Source organism: Callorhinus ursinus, unplaced genomic scaffold (genome assembly GCF_003265705.2).
Source record: "Callorhinus ursinus isolate GAN/ISIS: 27379988/994484 unplaced genomic scaffold, GSC_fseal_2.0 scaffold67, whole genome shotgun sequence".
In the NCBI taxonomy this organism is placed as follows: domain Eukaryota; kingdom Metazoa; phylum Chordata; class Mammalia; order Carnivora; family Otariidae; genus Callorhinus; species Callorhinus ursinus.
In genome coordinates, this window is record NW_027397129.1 from 6,484,731 (window position 1) to 6,504,112 (window position 19,382).

The 19,382-nt window shown below is 38.9% G+C and overlaps 1 protein-coding gene across 5 annotated transcripts in view; it reads right to left on the reverse strand.

Moving 5' to 3' along the window:
* Window positions 1-19,382, reverse strand: part of SYTL4 (synaptotagmin like 4) — a 79,843-nt gene that overhangs the window by 18,508 nt on the left and 41,953 nt on the right. For all 5 annotated transcript variants that reach the window (XR_012376137.1, XM_073885900.1, XM_025876219.2 and 2 more), the window contains 4 exons: window positions 7,008-7,187; window positions 6,543-6,758; window positions 6,293-6,402; window positions 5,940-6,042 (listed from right to left, as the gene is read on the reverse strand). Coding sequence is in view for 4 of the 5 variants with exons in the window: in XM_073885900.1 (XP_073742001.1) it covers window positions 5,940-6,042; window positions 6,293-6,402; window positions 6,543-6,758; window positions 7,008-7,117 (539 nt within the window). In the remaining variant the exon portion in view is untranslated. The remainder of the gene's footprint in view (window positions 1-5,939; window positions 6,043-6,292; window positions 6,403-6,542; window positions 6,759-7,007; window positions 7,188-19,382) is intronic.

A 19,382-nucleotide genomic window follows, 5' to 3' on the forward strand; every position in this document is an offset into this window, starting at 1 on the left:
GGCCTCTACCTATCTGTATGATCTCGGGGAAATCACTTATCTTGCTTTCTTTTCTGTAAAAACAAGAGGGCTGAATTTGATTACCTCTGAGGCTTCATAATTTTATGGCAAAGATCATTTATGGCCACTTAATCTGCTTCCATGTTTAGGATAAATAAGTCTTCTGGGTCCAATGAGACAAGAGGTCCTAGATAGCCAGAAGCAGTAGTTTTCAGAAATTGCATTCTGACCGATGATGTCAGATGTGTTAATCGGATTCAGGAAATAAAAGCCATTTTTATCCTTATCCAAAGGAAAAAGGGGCGGCCTCATCACCTAGAACAGATGAGTCACCCACCCGAAGCTGTGTGGATAAAATCACAGTACACACACACAATGAAACACCATACAGATAGCAAAAAGAATGAGATAGACCCTTGGTGCGGACACGGAAAGATGTCAATGTTATATTTTTCTAGAGTTGTTCCTTTTACACCTTGAGTTATAACTGACATAAATAAACTGCATGGGGTTAAGTGTGCAATTTGATGAGTTTTAGCATATACATACACTCATGAAACCACTACCTCAATTAAGTGAGTGAATACATCTATCACTCTCAAGGGTTTCCTCTTGCTCCTTCATAATCCATTCCTCCCTCCCTGCCTCTGTCCCTAGACAGAAAGTGCTGATCTGTGTTCTGCCACTAAAATGTGGGGTGCATTTTCTAGAATTTTATATAAATAGAATCATACAGTATGTCCTCTCTTTTGTTTGGCTTCTTTCACTCAACAGGATTATTTTGAGATTCACCCATGTTATTCCTTGTATCAATAGTTTATTCCTTTCGATTGCTGAGTAGTATTCCACTGTATAAGCCAACCACAATTTATCCCTTCACCTGTTAATAGACATTTGAGTTGTTTCCAGGTTTTGGCTATTACAAACAAAGCTGCCATGAACATTTATGTACAAGTCTTTGCATGGACATATGCTTTCGCTTCTCTTGAGTAAATTCCGAGAAATGGAATGGCTGAATCGCAAGGTAGTACACATTTAACTAAACTACTACTAAACTGGTTTTCAAAGGGGCTGCACTGTTGCACACTCCCACCAGCAGTGTATGAGAATTCCAGTTGCTCTACATCCTCACCAACAACTGGTATGGTCAGTTTTTACATTTTAGCCAGCTAGTGGGTATATGGTAGTATCTTATTATGATTTTAATTTGTATCTCCCTAATAAGTAAAGATGTTGAGCATCTTTTTATGTGCTTATTTGAAATCTGTATGTCGCCTTTGGCAAAATGTCTGTTCAAATATTTTGCCAATTTTCTATGGGATTATCTATATTAATTGAGTTTTTAAAATTCTTTCTCTTTCATTTTTTACCACTAAGTATGTATGTAGTATGGTCCTTTTTTAAAAAGAGATTAAAAATTTAAGAATCCAGGGTGCCTGGGTGGCTCAGTCAGGTGGACGTCTGCCTTTGGCTCAGGTCGTGATCCCAGGGTCCTGGGATCGAGTCCTGCATCAGGCTCCCTGCTCACCAGTGAGTCTGCTTCTCCCTCTCCCTCTGTGCCCTCTCTCTCTCTCTTACTCTCTCTCAAGTAAATAAATAATCTTTTTAAAAAATAAAAATTTAAGAATCCAATCTATATTTGTACATTTAGACAGTCTGGTAGTCCATACACCAAAACTAGTAATGCCTATTAACAATAATAGTCTGGGGCAGAAGCAGTGAGGTTACTGGGGACTCATTTTACATATTTCTATATTGCTTTTCAACAATCATATAAAACATGATTAAGTCACTTCCCTTTGGCTGAGGGAAGGGTGGGGGGAAAAAAACACAAATAAAAAGCCAAAAAATTCACCAGCAGCAACCAAACAAGGAATAAAGCCTCAGGTCATGAAGTTCAAAAAGTCATGGCTAAGAAAACAGAAGAAAAGATTTAGCACAGCAAAACTCTATCTGATATAGAGATGTGCAGCTGAAGTGAGTGAGTCAGCAGTCCTGGAACGAGTCTAGGGAAACAAAAGTTCTCAAGATTTGTAGCCCCAGGTACCACTGGAGGATCCCAACAGAGGTAGACACGACAGCTGGGGTATGTGATCTCTAGGGGAGCAAGGGTATGAGTTAGAGGATGCATCCAGAGCTGGACTGTGAGCCTGGACAATTAAGAGAATTTCAGCAGACCCAAACCCAAGACTCCCAAGCTGCCTTTTGCCCTTCCCCCCAGGTACCAAAAAAGAAGCATATCACAAGCAATATTCTATTCTTAAAGTACAGTTGGGGGTAGGGAAGAGATAAATTGTCTCAGGTTGAGGTGAGAGGCTTGTCAAGGAGGATTCACACACTGTATCAGAACAAATAAAAGATACAGGCAGAACTTCCTAGGTTAAACATGAGTAAAATGAGAAGAAATGGTCTGGCAGATATATAAATATGCCATGAGGTGGAGAGAAATAGAATCAACTTGCAATATAGGCAGAGAACTATTCTGGAGAAGAATATAACCCTAAGAAAATTAGTAGCTTTCTTGTGAGTACTCTATACTATATAGGAACTTAATAAGAATATAGATTAGATAAAGCATAAGAGCTCAAACAGGAAAGATGATAAAACAAAATTAGGGGCAAAGGAAGACTAAGAGCAAAGAACAAATTAAAACCTAATCAAGATAATTCATTCACTTTTTAAAAGATATTTATTTACTTACTTACTTGAGAGAGAGAAAATGGCACATGGGGTAGGGAGGAGCAGAGGCAGAGGGGGAAGGAGGGGTAAAGAATCTCAAGCACACTCTGCATTAAGCATGGAGCCCAATGTAGGGCTTGACCTCACGATCCTGAGATCATAAGCCTGAGATCATGAGCCTGAGATCATGATCTGAGCTGAAGCAAGAGTCAGGCGCTTAACCGACTGAGCTACCCAGGTGTCTCAAGATAATTCGTTCTAAAAGTACATTAGATATAGCAAAAAGAAAGGGAAGAGGGGGAATAACGAAAATGTCTGAAAGTCAAAGTAATAGCATAGAGGAAAGGGTTGGGTTAATCACAGTTCATTGCTTTTACCTTTCTTTTCTCTTGCATTTGATAGTTAAAGGACAGAAAAGGAGAATAAAGAAATAAGAAATCCGGGGCGCCCGGGTGGCTCAGTCGTTAAGCATCTGCCTTCGGCTTGGGTCATGATCCCAGGTCCTGGGATTGAGCCCCTCATCGTGCTCCCCGCTCTGCGGGAAGCCTGCTTCTCCCTCTCCCACTCCCCCTGCTTATGTTCTCTCTCTCGCTGTGTCTCTCTCTGTCAAATAAATAAATAAAATCTTTAAAAAAAAAAAAAGAAAGAAAGAAGAAATCCAATGTCCTCAGGGGCGCCTGGGTGGCTCAGTCATTAAGCATTTGCCTTCGGCTGGGGTCATGCTCCCAGAGTTCTGCAATCAAGTCCCGCATCAGGCTCCCTGCTCAGCGGGGAGTCTGTTTCTCCCTCTCCCTCTGCCGCTCCCCCTGCTTGTGCTCTCTGTCTCCCTGTCAAATAAATAAAAAAAAATTTTTACAAAAAAGAAATCCAATGTCCCTAAGGTGGGAAACTTAACTAATGAAACAGAAAAAAAGTTCAGAGGGTATGATACAGAAAAATTTTCCAGCAATGAAGAAAGGACTCATCAAGGGTACATATTAGGGGGAAATGATGCAGGATGATCACCACTGCGATATGTGCACACATGCACATGTGCACACATGTGCGTGCACACACACACACACTCAGTTACCTACAAGGGAGAAAAACAAAAGGCTAGCTGGCCTCAGACTTCATCACAGTCACATTCAGTGGCAGAAGACAATGGAGTAGTGTCTACAACATTCTGAGGGAAAAAAAGTATGACCCAAGAATACAATACCCAGCCAAGATATCATTCAAGTATAAAGTCACTAGGCAGACATTCTTAACATGAAAGAGCAAAATAAACATAGCTTCTGCAAGCCCTTCTTGAAGGAACTTCTCAGTGGTAAAATCCAAACAACCAAGAAATAAATGAAAGGAAAGAATTCAGAAATATAGAGGAGTCATGTTCCAAGGCCTGATTATAAGCTGACAATCCTTTTAAATATGAAATAAAACTAAACAAACAGATAAAACAGGCAGATGATTTATGGTTGCATAACAGAATGTAAATGTTATAAGTGCTAACAAAGTAAAAGTGATTTGAGTAATAAAAAATGGGAGTAGGGGAAAGCATTGGGAGAAAGTTTAAGAAAGCTAATCTCCTCCTCTTTCATAGCAGAGAGTCTACTGGTGATATTGAAACAAGTAGATTTTTTAAAATGACTAAATGATTGACCTAGCACTCCACTCCTAGGTATCTACCTAAAAGAAATGAAAATGTTATGTCCATACAAAAACTCATAATGAAAGTTCATAGCTGCATTACTTATAATAACCAAAAAGTGAAAATAATCCAAATGTCCATCAACAGATGAATGGAAAAATTAAATGTGGTATATACATATAACAGAATATTATCAGAATATATAATAGAATATTGTTTGGCAATAAAAAGAAATTAAGTCCTGGCACATGCTATAACGTGGATGAACCCTGAATACATTATGTTAAGTGACAGAAGACAGTCACAAAGGACCACATATTCTTTGATTCCATTTAAACGAAATGCCCAGAATAGGCAAATATATGGAGATAGAAAGTAGAGCAGTGAATGCTTAGGAGGGGTAGAAGGATAAGGAAGTTGGGGGAGTGATAGCTAAAGAGTATAGGGTTTCTTATTAAGGCGATGAAAAGTTCTAAAAATCAGTTGAGGTGATGGTTGCACAGTTCTGTGAACACACTAAAAACCACTGCATTATACACTATAAATGGGTGGGGCGCCTGGGTGGCTCAGTTGGTTAAGCCACTGCCTTCGGCTCAGGTCATGATCCTGGAGTCCCGGGATCGAGTCCCGCATCGGGCTCCCTGCTCAGCGGGGAGTCTGCTTCTCCCTCTGACCCTCTTCCCTTTCGTGCTCTCTGTCTCTCGTTCTCTCTCTCTCAAATAAATAAATAAAATCTTTAAAAAAAATAAAAAAAATAAAAAAATACACTATAAATGGGTGAATTGTATGGTATGTGAATTATATCTCAATAGGGCTGTTGCCAAAAAGACTCCAGGGAAAAAATGACTACTCAATGGTTTTTATGATTTTTTTTCTTAAACTTAGAAGGATGTTAATGACTAATATCTTTTATGGTAAAGAAACATTTGAAGATGAGCAATTCTTCAATTTTATTTCTTCTGTTTTATTCTGTTAAATTCAAGTAAAATTTCATAGCATGCTCTTAATGCATATATTATGATCCAATATCACACAGATTTTTCAGTCTATCCACCCACCCATCCTTCTATCTATATATACACACAAAAGATATCTGAAATAATTTTCACATGTGAATACTGGGCTAGTAGGAATTTGGGTGATTTGTGGCTTTCTTTCTTTACTGTTTCCTATACTGGTTAAGTTTTTAATAATGAATATGTGTTATTTTTATTCGTCTTTAAATTGTTCTTAACAGAACAGAGTAAGGGCACCTGGGTAGTCACCCAGTTAAGCCTCTGCCTTTGGCTCAGGTATGATCACAGGGTCCCGGGATTGAGTCCCGCACTCAGCGGGGAGTCTGCTTCTCCCTCTGCCTCTGCCCCTCCCCCCTGCTCATGCTCTCTCGCTCTCTCAAATAAATAAATAAAATGTTTTTAAAAAAAAGAACAGAGTAAATATGCCAAAATGTTAATATTTACATGTGGGTTGTAAGATAGTATTTTTTCCCTCTTTCTTTATTCCTTTCTGTACTTTCCAAATTTTCCTGTAATAAACAGCTATTATTTTATAAATAGAAGAAAGTTTAAAATAATGTTAAAATAAGTTAAAAGGATGTGTAGCATTTCTGTAAATGATTGCTAGTTCTTACCTGGGCTTCTTCTGTTGCTCCTGAATGATCTTTCTTCCCGGCCAGATATCATCCATCTGTGACTGATGAAGAAGGGGCTGTCCCAGCATCTCTCTTTTATTCACTTCAAGACAAACAAAAGCGTGGCAGAGTGGTGGTGATGAGGGGGAAAAGGGAAACACATCACACTTGCAGAAGGGATGGCAATATAATCTTTATATTCCCCCACAGAGCCCATGAAGTGAGGACACCACCAGTAAGACTATAACAGGACTCCACATCAGAGGATCTATCACTGAAGTCAAGCACCTCAAAAACAACAACAAACAAACAAACAACAACCACAACAAAACACTTCCAGACAGGGCCAGTACCTGCAGGCTTACGGCGCAGGGACATCCTAATTATCTCACTGCCTGTGTGATAAGCAAAGCGATTCACTTTCTGGTCATAAAACCAGTCTCCAGTTGCCTTCTTCAGCTCTCTAGGAAGGAATAAAAGAAAGTGACAGGTGAATTTTTTAAAAAAAAAATGGCTCCTGTCATTCAACTAACAAAGGCCAAGGAGGGAAATTCTCCCCACAGCTGGGACTTCCTTTTCTCTCTCTCCATAGGTGATACTCACATTTCCTTGGTGCACACCTTACACCTCCAGGTACCATTGCTTTCCTGGATGCGGCAGTCCCGACACACCAGGTGATTACAACCCCGACAAGTGTTGGTCTTGGGAGTCAAACGGCCCAGGCTCTCCTGGCACCGGGCACAGGTCCGATCGCTATAGTGTTGGCTGCCCCTCTTGGCCCCCTTCCTTTTTATCTCCAGTAGCTCATTCTTCAGTCGCCTGCCAAGACCCCAGAGAGAAGCACAAGCGCATTCACAATCTGCACAGGTTGGATGGCAAGTTGTTGAGGGGTAGAGACAGTAAGACTGGTTCTGTGGAAGCAACAACTTTAGAGAGCCCAACCTGACCCAGTGAGGAATTGTAAACCTGTACACAAGTTCCTCTGAAAGTCACATGGGAGGTATAAGGAAAGGTCCAGATAAAACTGATCAAAGGTCTGGGAACCTGCGCTTTTTCTGGAACGCTTACCTGATCCTTTTCTCATCTGCTTTCCGGAGCTCCTCATCTCGTTGTAGAACACTAAGGATCAAATCCCTCTCCACCTCAGACAGAAAGGAGAGGTCAAGTATCTCTGACATGATTTATCCTATTTTTTCTTCTACTCTCCTTTCTTCAAAGCAACCAGACCAGAAGAGCCACCAGAGTTGCCTGAAATAAGATAATAACTATTTTCACACAGATAATTTATTCCAGAGTAGGCCCACCGCCCTAGAGCCTCTTCATAGGCTACTTTCCCCTGAAACCAGGCTAAAAAAGACAATGTAGAAGTATCTGACCTTTACCATTCCTACTCCCACCCGAATCCTGCCCTGAAAATGAGGAGGCTTTGATTTTTCAAGAAGAAAAACTTATTCATGACTCTGGAAGAGGGTTGAATCTCTCAGCATAAGCATCTTAGTCTGGAAAAAGCATCTTAGTCTGGAATAAGCACAGAACAGCTAAGTCAAACTCTCCCAACACCAAGTGAATCCTCAATCATCCAGTTTTCAATACATGTTCCCAAGTCCCAAGTCTATTAATCCAAATAATCAGACGGCTGGTCTCTGTAGTGGAGGAGAAAAACCACATGGGGACTCCTGCCAGTTGAAGCCCATTTCTCCTTTCCTGACCAGCTTCCATGTTCTCAGGACTCAGTTAGCTTTATGCTACACTCCATAACTTCCATCACTTACTCTATCTCCCAAAGTTCTTATTGCTACCACTACCTGAAGAACATCTTCACCCATTGCACACACATTTGTTAAGCACCCACTCTGACAGGCATTGTGCAAAGTGCTAGGGATACAGAGATGAGTGAGACACGATTCCTGTCCTTAAGTTCACAGACTAGTAGGGGAGACAGATACAAATAAATACAGTACAATGCACAAAGTGCTATCAGAGGGATAATAAATTTAATGCTACAGGAACCTAAAGAAGGAAGTAATTAATTCTATCCTGCAGAGAGAGAGAAGAGAAAGACCTGTATACTTGGAAGGTTTTATAGAAGAGGTGGATTTTTCCTTATAAAACAGTATATTTTTGTTGGTGGGGGTGGAAATGCTAGGAAAGATAGGTTTGGGCTAAATTTTATAACTCTCATTCTTTATTTTTATTTTTTATTTTTTTAAATTTTATTATGTTATGTTAGTCACCATACATCATTAGTTTTTGATGTGGTGATCCACAATCCATTGTTTTCGTATAACACCCAGTGCTCCATGCAGTACATGCCCTCCTTAATACCCGTCACCGGGCTAACACATCCCCCCTCCCCCCTCCCCTCTAAAACCCTGTTTGTTTCTCAGAGTCCATAGTCTCTCATGGTTCATCTCCCCCTCCATTCCCCCCCCATTTTTCCCTTCCTTCTCCTAGTGTCCTCCATGCTCTTCCTTATGTTCCACAAATAAGTGAAACCATATGATAATTGACTTTCTGTGCTTGACTTATTTCACTTAGCATAATCTCCTCCAGTCCCAACCGTGTTGATGTAAAAGTTGGGTATTCATCCTTTCTGAGGGCTGAGTAATATTCCATTGTATATATGGACCACATCTTCTTTAACCATTCATCTGTTGAAGGGTGTCTCGGCTCTTTCCACAGTTTGGCTATTGCGGACATTGCTGCTATGAACATTGGGGTGCATATGGCCCTTCTTTTCACTACATCTGTGTCTTTGGGGTAAATACCCAGTAGTGCAGTTGCTGGGTCATAGGGTAGCTCTGTTTTTAAATTTTTGAGGAACCTCCACACTGTTTTCCAAAGTGGCTGTACCAACTTGCATTCTCACCAACAGTGTAAGAGGGTTCCCCTTTCTCCACAACCTCTCCAACATTTGTTATTTCTTTCCCTGTCCATTTTTGCCATTCTATCTGGTGTAAGGTGGTATCTCAATGTGGTTTTGATTTGAATTTCCCTGATGGCTAATGATGATGAACATTTTTTCATGCATCTGTTAGCCATTTGTATGTCTTCTCCAGAGAAGTGTCTTTTCATATCTTCTGCCCACTTTTTGACTTGATTATTTGTTTTTTGGGTGTTGAGTTTGAGAAGTTCTTTATAGATCTTGGATACCAGCCCTTTATCTGTAGTGTCATTTGCAAATATCTTCTCCCATTCTGTGGGTTGCCTCTTTGTTTTGTTGGCTGTTTCCTTTGCTGTGCAGAAGCTTTTTATCTTGATGAAGTCCCAAAAGTTCATTTTTGCTTTTGTTTCACTAGCTTTTGGAGATGTATCTTGAAAGAAGTTCCTGTGGGCGATGTCAAAGAGGTTACTGCCTATGTTCTCCTCTAGGATTCTGATGGATTCCTATCTCACATTGAGGTCTTTCATCCACTTTGAGTTCATCTTCCATGCCAGCGGACCTCAGAAGAAAGCTGGGGTAGCAATTCTTATATCAGACAAATTAGATTTTAAACTAAAGTCTGTAGTTAGAGACACAGAAGGACACTATATCATTCTTAAAGGGTCTATCCAACAAGAAGATCTAACAACTGTAAATATCTATGCCCCCAACATGGGAGCAGCCATCTACATAAGCCAACTGTTAACCAAAATAAAGAGTCATATTGATAACAATACATTAATTGTAGGAGACCTCAATACTCCACTCTCAGCAATGGACAGATCATCTAAGCAGAAAATCAACAAGGAAACAAGAGCTTTGAATGATACACTGGACCAGATGGACCTCATAGATATTTACAGAACATTCCACCCTAAAACAACAGAATACTCATTCTTCCCGAGTACACATGGAACTTTCTCCAGAATAGATCACATACTGGGTCACAGATCAGGTCTCAACCGATACCAAAAGACTGAGATTATTCCCTGCATAGTCTCAGACCACAATGCTTTAAAAGTGGAACTCAATCACAAGAAAAAACTTGGCAGAAATTCAAACACTTGGAAGCTAAAGACCACTCTGCTCAAGAATGTTTGGGTCAACCAGGAAATCAAAGAAGAACTTAAACAATTCATGGAAATCAATGAAAATGAAAACACATCGGTCCAAAACCTATGGGATACTGCAAAGGCGGTCCTAAGGGAGAAATACATAGCCTTCCAAGCCTCACTCAAAAAATAGAAAAATCCCTTGGGGCGCCTGGGTGGCTCAGTTGGTTAAGCGACTGCCTTCGGCTCAGGTCATGATCCTGGAGTCCCAGGATCGAGTCCCGCATCGGGCTCCCTGCTCAGCAAGGAGCCTGCTTCTCCCTCTAACCCTCCCCGTTCTCATGTACTCTTTCTCTCTCTCTCATTCTCACTCTCTCAAAATAAATAAATAAATCTTTAAAAAAATAGAAAAATCCCGAATTCACCAACTAACTCTACACCTTAAAGAACTAGAGAAAAAGCAACAAATGATGCCTAAGCCATGCATTAGAAAAGAAATAATTAAAATTAGAGCAGAAATCAATGAATTAGAAACCAGAAACACAGTAGATCAGATCAACAAAACTAGAAGTTGGTTCTTTGAAAGAATTAATAAGATCGATAAACCACTGGCCAGACTTATCCAAAAGAAAAGAGAAAGGACCCAAATTAATAAAATTATGAATGACAGGGGAGAGATCACGACTAACACCAAGGAAATAGAAACAATTATTAGAAATTATTATCAACAACTATATGCCAATAAACTGAGCAATCTGGATGAATTGGAGGCCTTCCTGGAAACCTATAAGCTGCCAAGACTGAAACAGGAAGAAATTGACAACCTAAATAGGACAATAATCAGTAATGAGTTTGAAGCAGTAATCAAAAACCTTCCAGAAAACAAGAGTCCAGGGCCTGATGGATTCCCTGGGGAATTCTACCAAACATTCAAAGAAGAAATAATACCTATTCTACTGAAGCTGCTTCAAAAAATAGCAACAGAAGGAAAATTTCCAAACTCATTCTATGAGGCCAGCATTACCTTCATCCCCAAACCAGGCAAAGACCCCATCAAAAAAGGAGAATTTCAGACCAATATCCCTCATGAATATGGATTCCAAAATCCTCAACAAAATCCTAGCTAATAGGATCCAACAATAAATTAAAAGGATCATCCACCACGACTAAGTGCGATTTATCCCTGGGATGCAAGGGTGGTTCACCATTCGCAAATCAATCAATGTGATAGAACACATTAATAAGAGGAGAGAGAAGAACCATATGGTCCTCTCAATTGATGCAGAAAAAGCATTTGACAAAATACAACATCCTTTCCTGATTAAAACTCTTCAGAGTATAGGGATAGAGGGAACATTTCTCAAGTTCATAAAATCCATCTATGAAAAACCCACAGCGAATATCATCCTCATTCTTTTTTTAAAAAAAGATTTTATTTATATTTTTGAGAGAGTGAGACATGAGCGGGGGCAGGGGTGAGAGGCAGAGGGAGAGGGAGAAACAGACTCCCCACCGAGCAGGGAGCCCAATGCGGGGCTCAATCCCAGGATCCTGGGATCCTAACCTGAGCCAAAAGCACAGGCTTAACCAACTGAGCCACCCAGGCGCCCCTATAACTCTCATTTTTAAAAATTAAGAATTTTTGAATTTATTACACAGACAATAGAAGTCCATCAAACATGTTTGTTGTTGCTTTGTTTTTGATGTTGGGAAATCACATGATTAAATCCATTTTACAGAGATCACTCTAGCTTTAGTACAAAAGATTAATTCAAAAGATAAATTGAAGTGCAGTTTGAAAATACACAACACATTGTAAAATATATACATTCCTTAGCCAAGCAATACCACTTCTAAGAATCTACCTATAGAAAAATTCATACAAATAAATGTGCATACGACAGTATATATACAAGAATATTACTGCAACATTATTTGTAAGAGCAAAACAAAAAAGTTCTTTAAACAAGATAATACTTCCATATAATGGCATACTATGCAACCATTAAAAAATGTGGTAGGTCTGTATGAAAATACATCTTGGAGTGGAAAAAAAAAGTAGTTGCTGGACTATACTGAATGATTTGTTTAGTAAAGTATTCATCTATACATTTGTATATGCAGGGGAAAAGATCTGGAAGAAAAACCATGATCACTGGTTTCTCTTGGGGAATAGAATTGGGAGGGGGCAACTTTCACTTTTTATTGTAAATGGTTATGATTTTTTTTACATAAAAAATCTCTTACTTTTAAATCCTAAAAAAAAAGAAAATCCAAAGGAGACAGGGGGATTATTGTAATAGTCCAGACAAAAGACAATCTAGGTTTATAAGTGCACCTCTAACCAACTTGGCAAGTCATTTTATTTCTGTCACCCTCTGGTTTCTCAGGTACAAAATGACCTATTTCACAAAGTTATCAAGAAAATGAAATAATATGTGTTAAAGGGCCAATCACAATGCTTGGAACCCATGTTTGGAATACACATACTTGCTGAATCTGCTACAGGGCAGGCGGAAACCATGGCAGCAAGACAAAGAACAGAGATTAAAGTTTGAGAAGCAGAAGTGACAGAATGGAGTGACTAAGAGGATGAAGAAGGCAAAGTCACAGATGCCTACCTTGCATGTCTGGATTTAACAACTGATGGATTAGTGATAATCCTAACAGTGGTAAGAGTTAGAAGAACCTAGGTGTGGAAGTAAAGCAAGAAGTTTCATTTTAGTCATACTGAGTTTGTTGCTACATACAGGATATCCCGGTAATTAGGCCCAGAAAGTAGCTGGAGGCACAGGGCTGGTCCTCAGGAAGAGGAACGGTATTTGAATGGACAGATTCGTAGTCATGGCAGTCAAAAAGCTCAGGGTAGACATAGTGAGAAAGGAAATGAGGATCCTATTTACCTTCTCTGTGCTCCCTTAAAATTAGACCATAAGCCCTTTTTCACTCTTTTTTTTTTTTTAACTAATTACCTACAGGACAATAAAGAGTGTAAACAATACAGCAGAGTTATAAGGTTCCTGAAACCTCGACAGTTCCTTGACTTGGTTATTTCCTGGTCTTTACTGAACTGTAAGATACTAAGCTTCTGGGGTGCCTGGGTGGCTCAGTCAGTTAAGCGTCTGCCTTCAGCTCAGGTCATGATCCCAGGGTCCTGGGATCGAGCCCCACATCCGGCTCCCTGTTCAGTGGGGAGGCTGCTTCTCCCTCTCCCTCTGCTGCTCCCCCTGCTTGTGCTCTCTCTCTCTGTGTCAAATGAATAAGTAAAATCTTGAAAAAATAAATAAAATAAAATATTGAACAGAGCAATCAAAAGCATTGTGCAAATGGATTCTCCTATGTGTGGTTAGGAGTGAAACACTGGCCAAAATATCAGCCTCTCATGAATAAAATAGGTATCACCAACTGCCTGGCAGCTAAAGACTAAGGATGGCACAGGCACACTGGGAATAAGAACAAAACCAGATTTGTGGAGTGGCAGCAGAGTTCTGTGATGAAACAGGCACATGGGCACAATAATGAGAAGAAGTAATATCAAGAGCCAGGGAGGTAAGAACATCATCGAGGAAATAAAGACAGCATCATAAGAAAATGGAACTGCTAATACTATATATCTTCCCTTTGTTTTTCACTCATGGACTTGATCCACCAGAACTGCCTCCTTCTAAAATCTTAAATTCAAGAATCCCCATTTTCTGACCATAGCTCACTCCCACTAAACCTGTTCTTCAACCTTATCAAGACCACAGTCTCTTGAGGCCACCTTTCATTTTTTTTCTTGGTCTACTTGCCTCCCGCTGATCTGTTTTCCTTTCCAACCCATCCTGGACTCCCAATGACTCAATATTTGAACCACTCTCACAAGTATCTCCCATATCCATGTATCTTCATCCCTCTGCTACAACTGCCCATCAAAATTGATACAAAATCTGTACCAATGTTACAGTCTTGCCTTGTATGCTCCTACACCCAAGTCCTACACAATGCTTGGTCTCCAACCTCACTGTCACCCATAAGTCTTTTTACCTGCCCTGAGTTCAGTTCCTTTATCTAGTCTATTCAGGTTCTATTTTTAAGCCTTCATTCATCTCATCTCACACTCCCACTTCCCTTTCCTCCAGGTCCTATCAGACATCCTTGTTTCACACTTGTAAAGAAAAGGTTTTAGAATCCATCACCCATGACTTCCTCAGCTCCCTGCCTCCTTTCTCCTATAACTTGTCAATCTGACTCCTTTCAGAAAAGCCATATCCCACCCCAACCCCTCCTTTGACCATGGGTTGCTATTTCAAACACTGACCCTGTTACCAGCCAGTTCGCTTGAGATGCAATCTTGCATAATCAGTAGCGGGGAGAAGAAAACAGGATAAGAAAAAAATTTCTGAGGCAAGGAGAAAAAGGAAAGCATAGAAAAAAAATGAGACAAACAGCAAGAAGAAGATGGTAAAAACTAATTCCAATATATCAATAAAGATATGAGTAAAACTCACCCATTAAAATGCAGAGGTTAACAGCTGGATAAAATTTCTAAAAATCCAGCTATGTGCCATTTTACAAGGGACACATCTAAAACATAAAGATGAGGGAAGATTGAAATAAAAAAGATGGGAAAAGATATACCAGGTAAATGCCAACCCAAAGAAAGTAGATGTAGTTATATTAACATCTAAAAAATAAAACTTTGGGACAATAAAAGCATTATAACACTTAAAGAAAATCAGTACTTAGAGTAAATAAACCTGTATGCACTAATTAAACACTTCCAAATATATAAAGATTAAATGTACTAGAAAGAAATTGAAAAATCAACCATCAAAATGGGAGATTAATATACCTCTTTCAGTTGTTGACAGTACAAGCTGATAAAAAAATTAGTAAATATATAGACAAGTTGAACAACAAAATAAGCTTGATTTAGTGGACATATGTAGAAATCTATATCCAATTGCAAAATCACATTCTTTTCAAGCACATATGGAACATCTCCCCGCCAAATTATCATGTACTAGGTTGTAATACAAGTCTCAGTAAATTTCAGGGAAACCATTCTCATACAGGTCATGGTCTCTGACCTCAGTGAAATTAAATATGAGGTCAATAACAAGACATCATTTTTAATCCCAAAACATTTGGGAAATTTAAAGACACTTCTGGATAACTCATAGGGTCAAACAAAATTACAACTGTACTAAATCTATCATTAATATCTTAAAAAGAAACCTACTGCCTGTTTTACCACCATTACCACTCCCATAACCATAGAATGTATTCTAGAAATTCAGAAAGAAAAATATGGAATAAAAACAACGCTTTTGTATGCAAAGAGTTTTATGGTAAATGATATAACACGTTTTGAAAAACCTAACTCAGAAAAATAATGGAGACACAAATAAAACCAGACAGATTTGAAGTTAGGAAACCTGTGACCTTTCATATTCTCCCAATTGATGAATCCTAGGGTTTAGTGGGGAAACCAAAGCCCAAAAATACTTGTTAAGGCTCTTCACTGAAATTCAGTCACAGATGTGTTGTCAAAAGAGCAAGGATTATCTACTGAGAAAACTACAGCTCAGATAACATGAGTGTCCAAACCCAAGCTCTGATGGACAATTTGTTCCATGTTAATCGTGGGGTGTCAAGACTCAGATTAAATATCTTTTTTTTAAAAAGATTTTATTTATTTATTTGACAGAGAGAGAGAGAACGTGTGCGTGCACGAGCACACAAGCAGGGGGAAGGGCAGAGGGAGAGGGAGAAGCAGATTCCCCGCTGAGCAGGAAGCATGACAGGGGACCCGATCCCAGGACCCCAGAATCATGACCTGAGCTGAAGGCAGACGCTTAACTGACTGGCAACCCAGGTGCCCCTCAGATTAATATCTTAATATAGCATCCTTGTGGGACCTCATACGCACAGGAAGTTATTTTAGAAAAGATGTTTATTTAGAAAATTATATACATTTACTGCTCAAAAGTCAGGATATTTTAATGAAAATACAAAAGCCAGAGGGAGCTGAAAAATCTATCAAAATGGAAGGTTAACATACTTCTCTCAATTATATATCCAAGCGGATATATCTAATTTATACCCTAAACCTATAGATTAGGAGATAATAATAATTAATAAGTGAACATTAACACTAACAGCTAGTTTTCAAGAAGGGGTGGGGAGAGCTTTCTCAAGTTATTTTAAATTCTGAAGCCCAATTATAAAAACAAAAAACTGGGCCAAATTGATAGGAAGCATGGAATAATGAATATAGTGGTGTAAGACAGACTTGGGTTCAAATCCTAGCTTTACTATTTATTAGTTATATGTCCTTGGATAAAGGCCCTATATATATATATATATATATATATAAGATTATCAAAAATGTAGAAATCCTTAGAAGAATAGTATTTACATTGAAAGTCATTGTTGGTGTTCCCAAAATGGAAATTGATGCAAATCAAAAAAACACCAAATAACGTCCCTGCACCGGGCAGCAAATAAACAAGTTTCACTGTGTTTAATTTGTTGGGCACCTTGGTCCCTCTCCCTCTCCCCAACATATAGTGCATGTTCAAACTAGAAACTTCTACCATACGTAACCTCCTTGGGGGCAGACACTGTATCTGGACTTCATGTCCCCAGAAACGTTTTTAGCACAGTGTCTGATACACAGTATAAATTCAGTAAATGTTTACCGAATGTCTTCACCCAGAAATCTATTTGTATTTATATGTTTAAACTTAACTCATGGGAATTGAAGAGCAGTCATAGAGCTGAGAGAACAGTGGTTTTGTTTTCCTGAAGCAGTATGGTGTCATGATTAAGAGCATAGACTCTGGAGCCAGACTGCCTGCATTTGAATCCCAACCTCACTATTCACTAGTTGTGTGACCCTGGGCAAGTTCCTACACCTCTCAGCACCTCCATATCCTCATTTGTAAAATGAAGATAATTACCTACCCTTTTGGGCTTGTTATAAAGATTAAATGAGTTTTTACAATATATAAAGTGCATGAAGTAATAACACAGAGAATGCTCTTTGTTAGCTATTTTTATTTTGTCAGGTTTCATATGTATATTCATGCCTTAAGACTTAACTGGGTCTTGAAAAATAACATTTACTTTCTTTTCAAGAATACAGATGAATTGTGAGTTAAAGTGCAACTAGACACCATTTAAAGTTTCAAGGACTGTTTTTCAAAGTGAGAAACCATGCTGACAATATTCAAGATGACAGAAGAATCTCAGAAAAACTGACCCACGCTCAAGGACAAACAGACTGAACTGGTATTAAAGTGTTCTTCTAAACATACAAGTAGTAATTATGTGATGGTTTTGCATATAAATTCTATTGGATTATCAGTTATGTCCCACCAAAGTGATATGGTAAGAGCATTTTGCTGTTTGGACCAAGGAAAATGGACAATTTGGGTAAAATATATACTTCACTGAACATGAAAAAGTGAACCAGAGTCTTTCAAAGGATATCAGTTTAAACCAAGAAGTTCTGAATTAAACTGCTGTTGTTAAGCAAATGATGCTGTTTTACACAGAAACTGATTAGTGATGTGAGAAGATTTACACTGCTACGTGTCAGATTCTGTATACTCTTGAACATAGATAATCAGAACTGATATGGCTATAACAAGAAATATGATGGTTCTACATTTTTGAAAGGTTAGATTTGAAACTGGGCTACAAACTATAATTGGTAATGAAAATTTGGGATTTTAGAATGTCAGTGGACTTCTAATTCTAGCTAAGACGGAGGAACAAAAAAATGGATTTCCACCTTGCCTGAAAGAAGCCACTGCCCCAAATGGATAAAATACATGAAACAGTGGTGTTTTCAAGACAATGAACATCAGGCAATGAAGAACTGTGATCCCTGAGAGATAATAAACAAACAGGGTGAGACCTCGGATTTTCCAGGCTCACTGTCTTGAGACACTTTCCAGACTATGGTGCACGGAACAGGAATGTAGGCAGAACCTGGTGAACTCCTTGAGCTGAGGTGACAGAACTGAGAGTCTGGGAAAGTTCATAGGACAGAATACCTGAGAGAGCTGCACATAGATCTTTGAGGAGCTGCCGAGGGTCTCCCTTGAGTATTCAGCACAGCACCAATCAGTGCATGGCATGCCTGTGATGAAATTACCCTAGGCCAAGGACAGAACCAACTGAAAGGATTCAAAGGAACAGTGTCTGTCACTCACATGGGGCCAGGAGTAATGCCTGTTCCACCAGCCAAATTGATTCACAGCGCATGGGGCAAGGTACACAGAATGGTCTTGGCTTCCATAATGGGAACTAATTAGCCCTAGACTGTGTACTGCTCTGGTCCTGCCTAACAAATCTAAACAAAACGGCCTGAAAGGATCAACCTGTTTCCAAGTAACTCAAGTGCATCCCAGAACAGAGCTCAAGCATATTTGTACTAATATAAAAATATGCAGCATCCAGCAAAGTAAAAATCGGAATATCTGGTACCCAATAAAAAAATTAACAGGCATTATTTGCAATGACAAGGATGAACCTAAAGGGTATTATGCTAAGTGAAATAAGTCAGACAGGGAAAGGCAAATACCCTATGATTTCATTTATATGTGGAATCTAAAAAATGAAACAAATGAACAGACAAATAACAGAAACAGAATCATAAATACTGAGAACTGGTGGTTGGCAGAAGGGAGGAGGGTGGGAGAATGGGTAAATGGGTGAAGGGGAGTAGGAGGTACAGGCTTCCTGTTATGGAATGATTAAGTCACAAGAGTGAAAGGTATAGCATAGGGAATACAGTCAATGGCAATTTAATAGTATTGTACCGTGACAGATGGTACCTACACTTGAGGTGAGCTCAACACAGCATAACATACAGAGTTATCAAATCACTACAGTGTAAACCTGAAATTAATATAACATTATGTGTCAACTATACTTCAATAAAAAAATTAACAGGCATGCAAAAAAAGCAGGAAAATACAGTCCATGATGAGGAGATAAATCAAAAACTAAGAACTGACAGAAAGGTTAGAATTAGCAAAAAAATAAAAAAGGTCATTAAAACAGTCATTTTAACTGTATTCCAATTTTTAAAAGTTAAATAAAGACATGGAAGATATTTTTTAAAAATACCCAAACCACACCTAGAGGTAAAAACGACAATGTCTGAGATGAAAAGTACACAGGATAGGATTAACAGCAGATTATACATTGTAGTAGAAAAGATTACTGAATTTGAAGACATTGCAATAGAAACTATCCAAATGAAACAGAAAGAAAAAAGACAAAAAAAAAAAAACAGGGAGCATTAATGAACTATAGAACAACTTTAAGCTGGTCAATGTACATGTAATTGGAGTCACCAAAGGAAATGAGGACACTGAAAAATTTTTTGAGGAAACAGTGGGCAAAATTTTTCTAAATTTGATGAACACTAGACAGTCAGATTGAAGAAACTCAAACTTCATGCAAAAG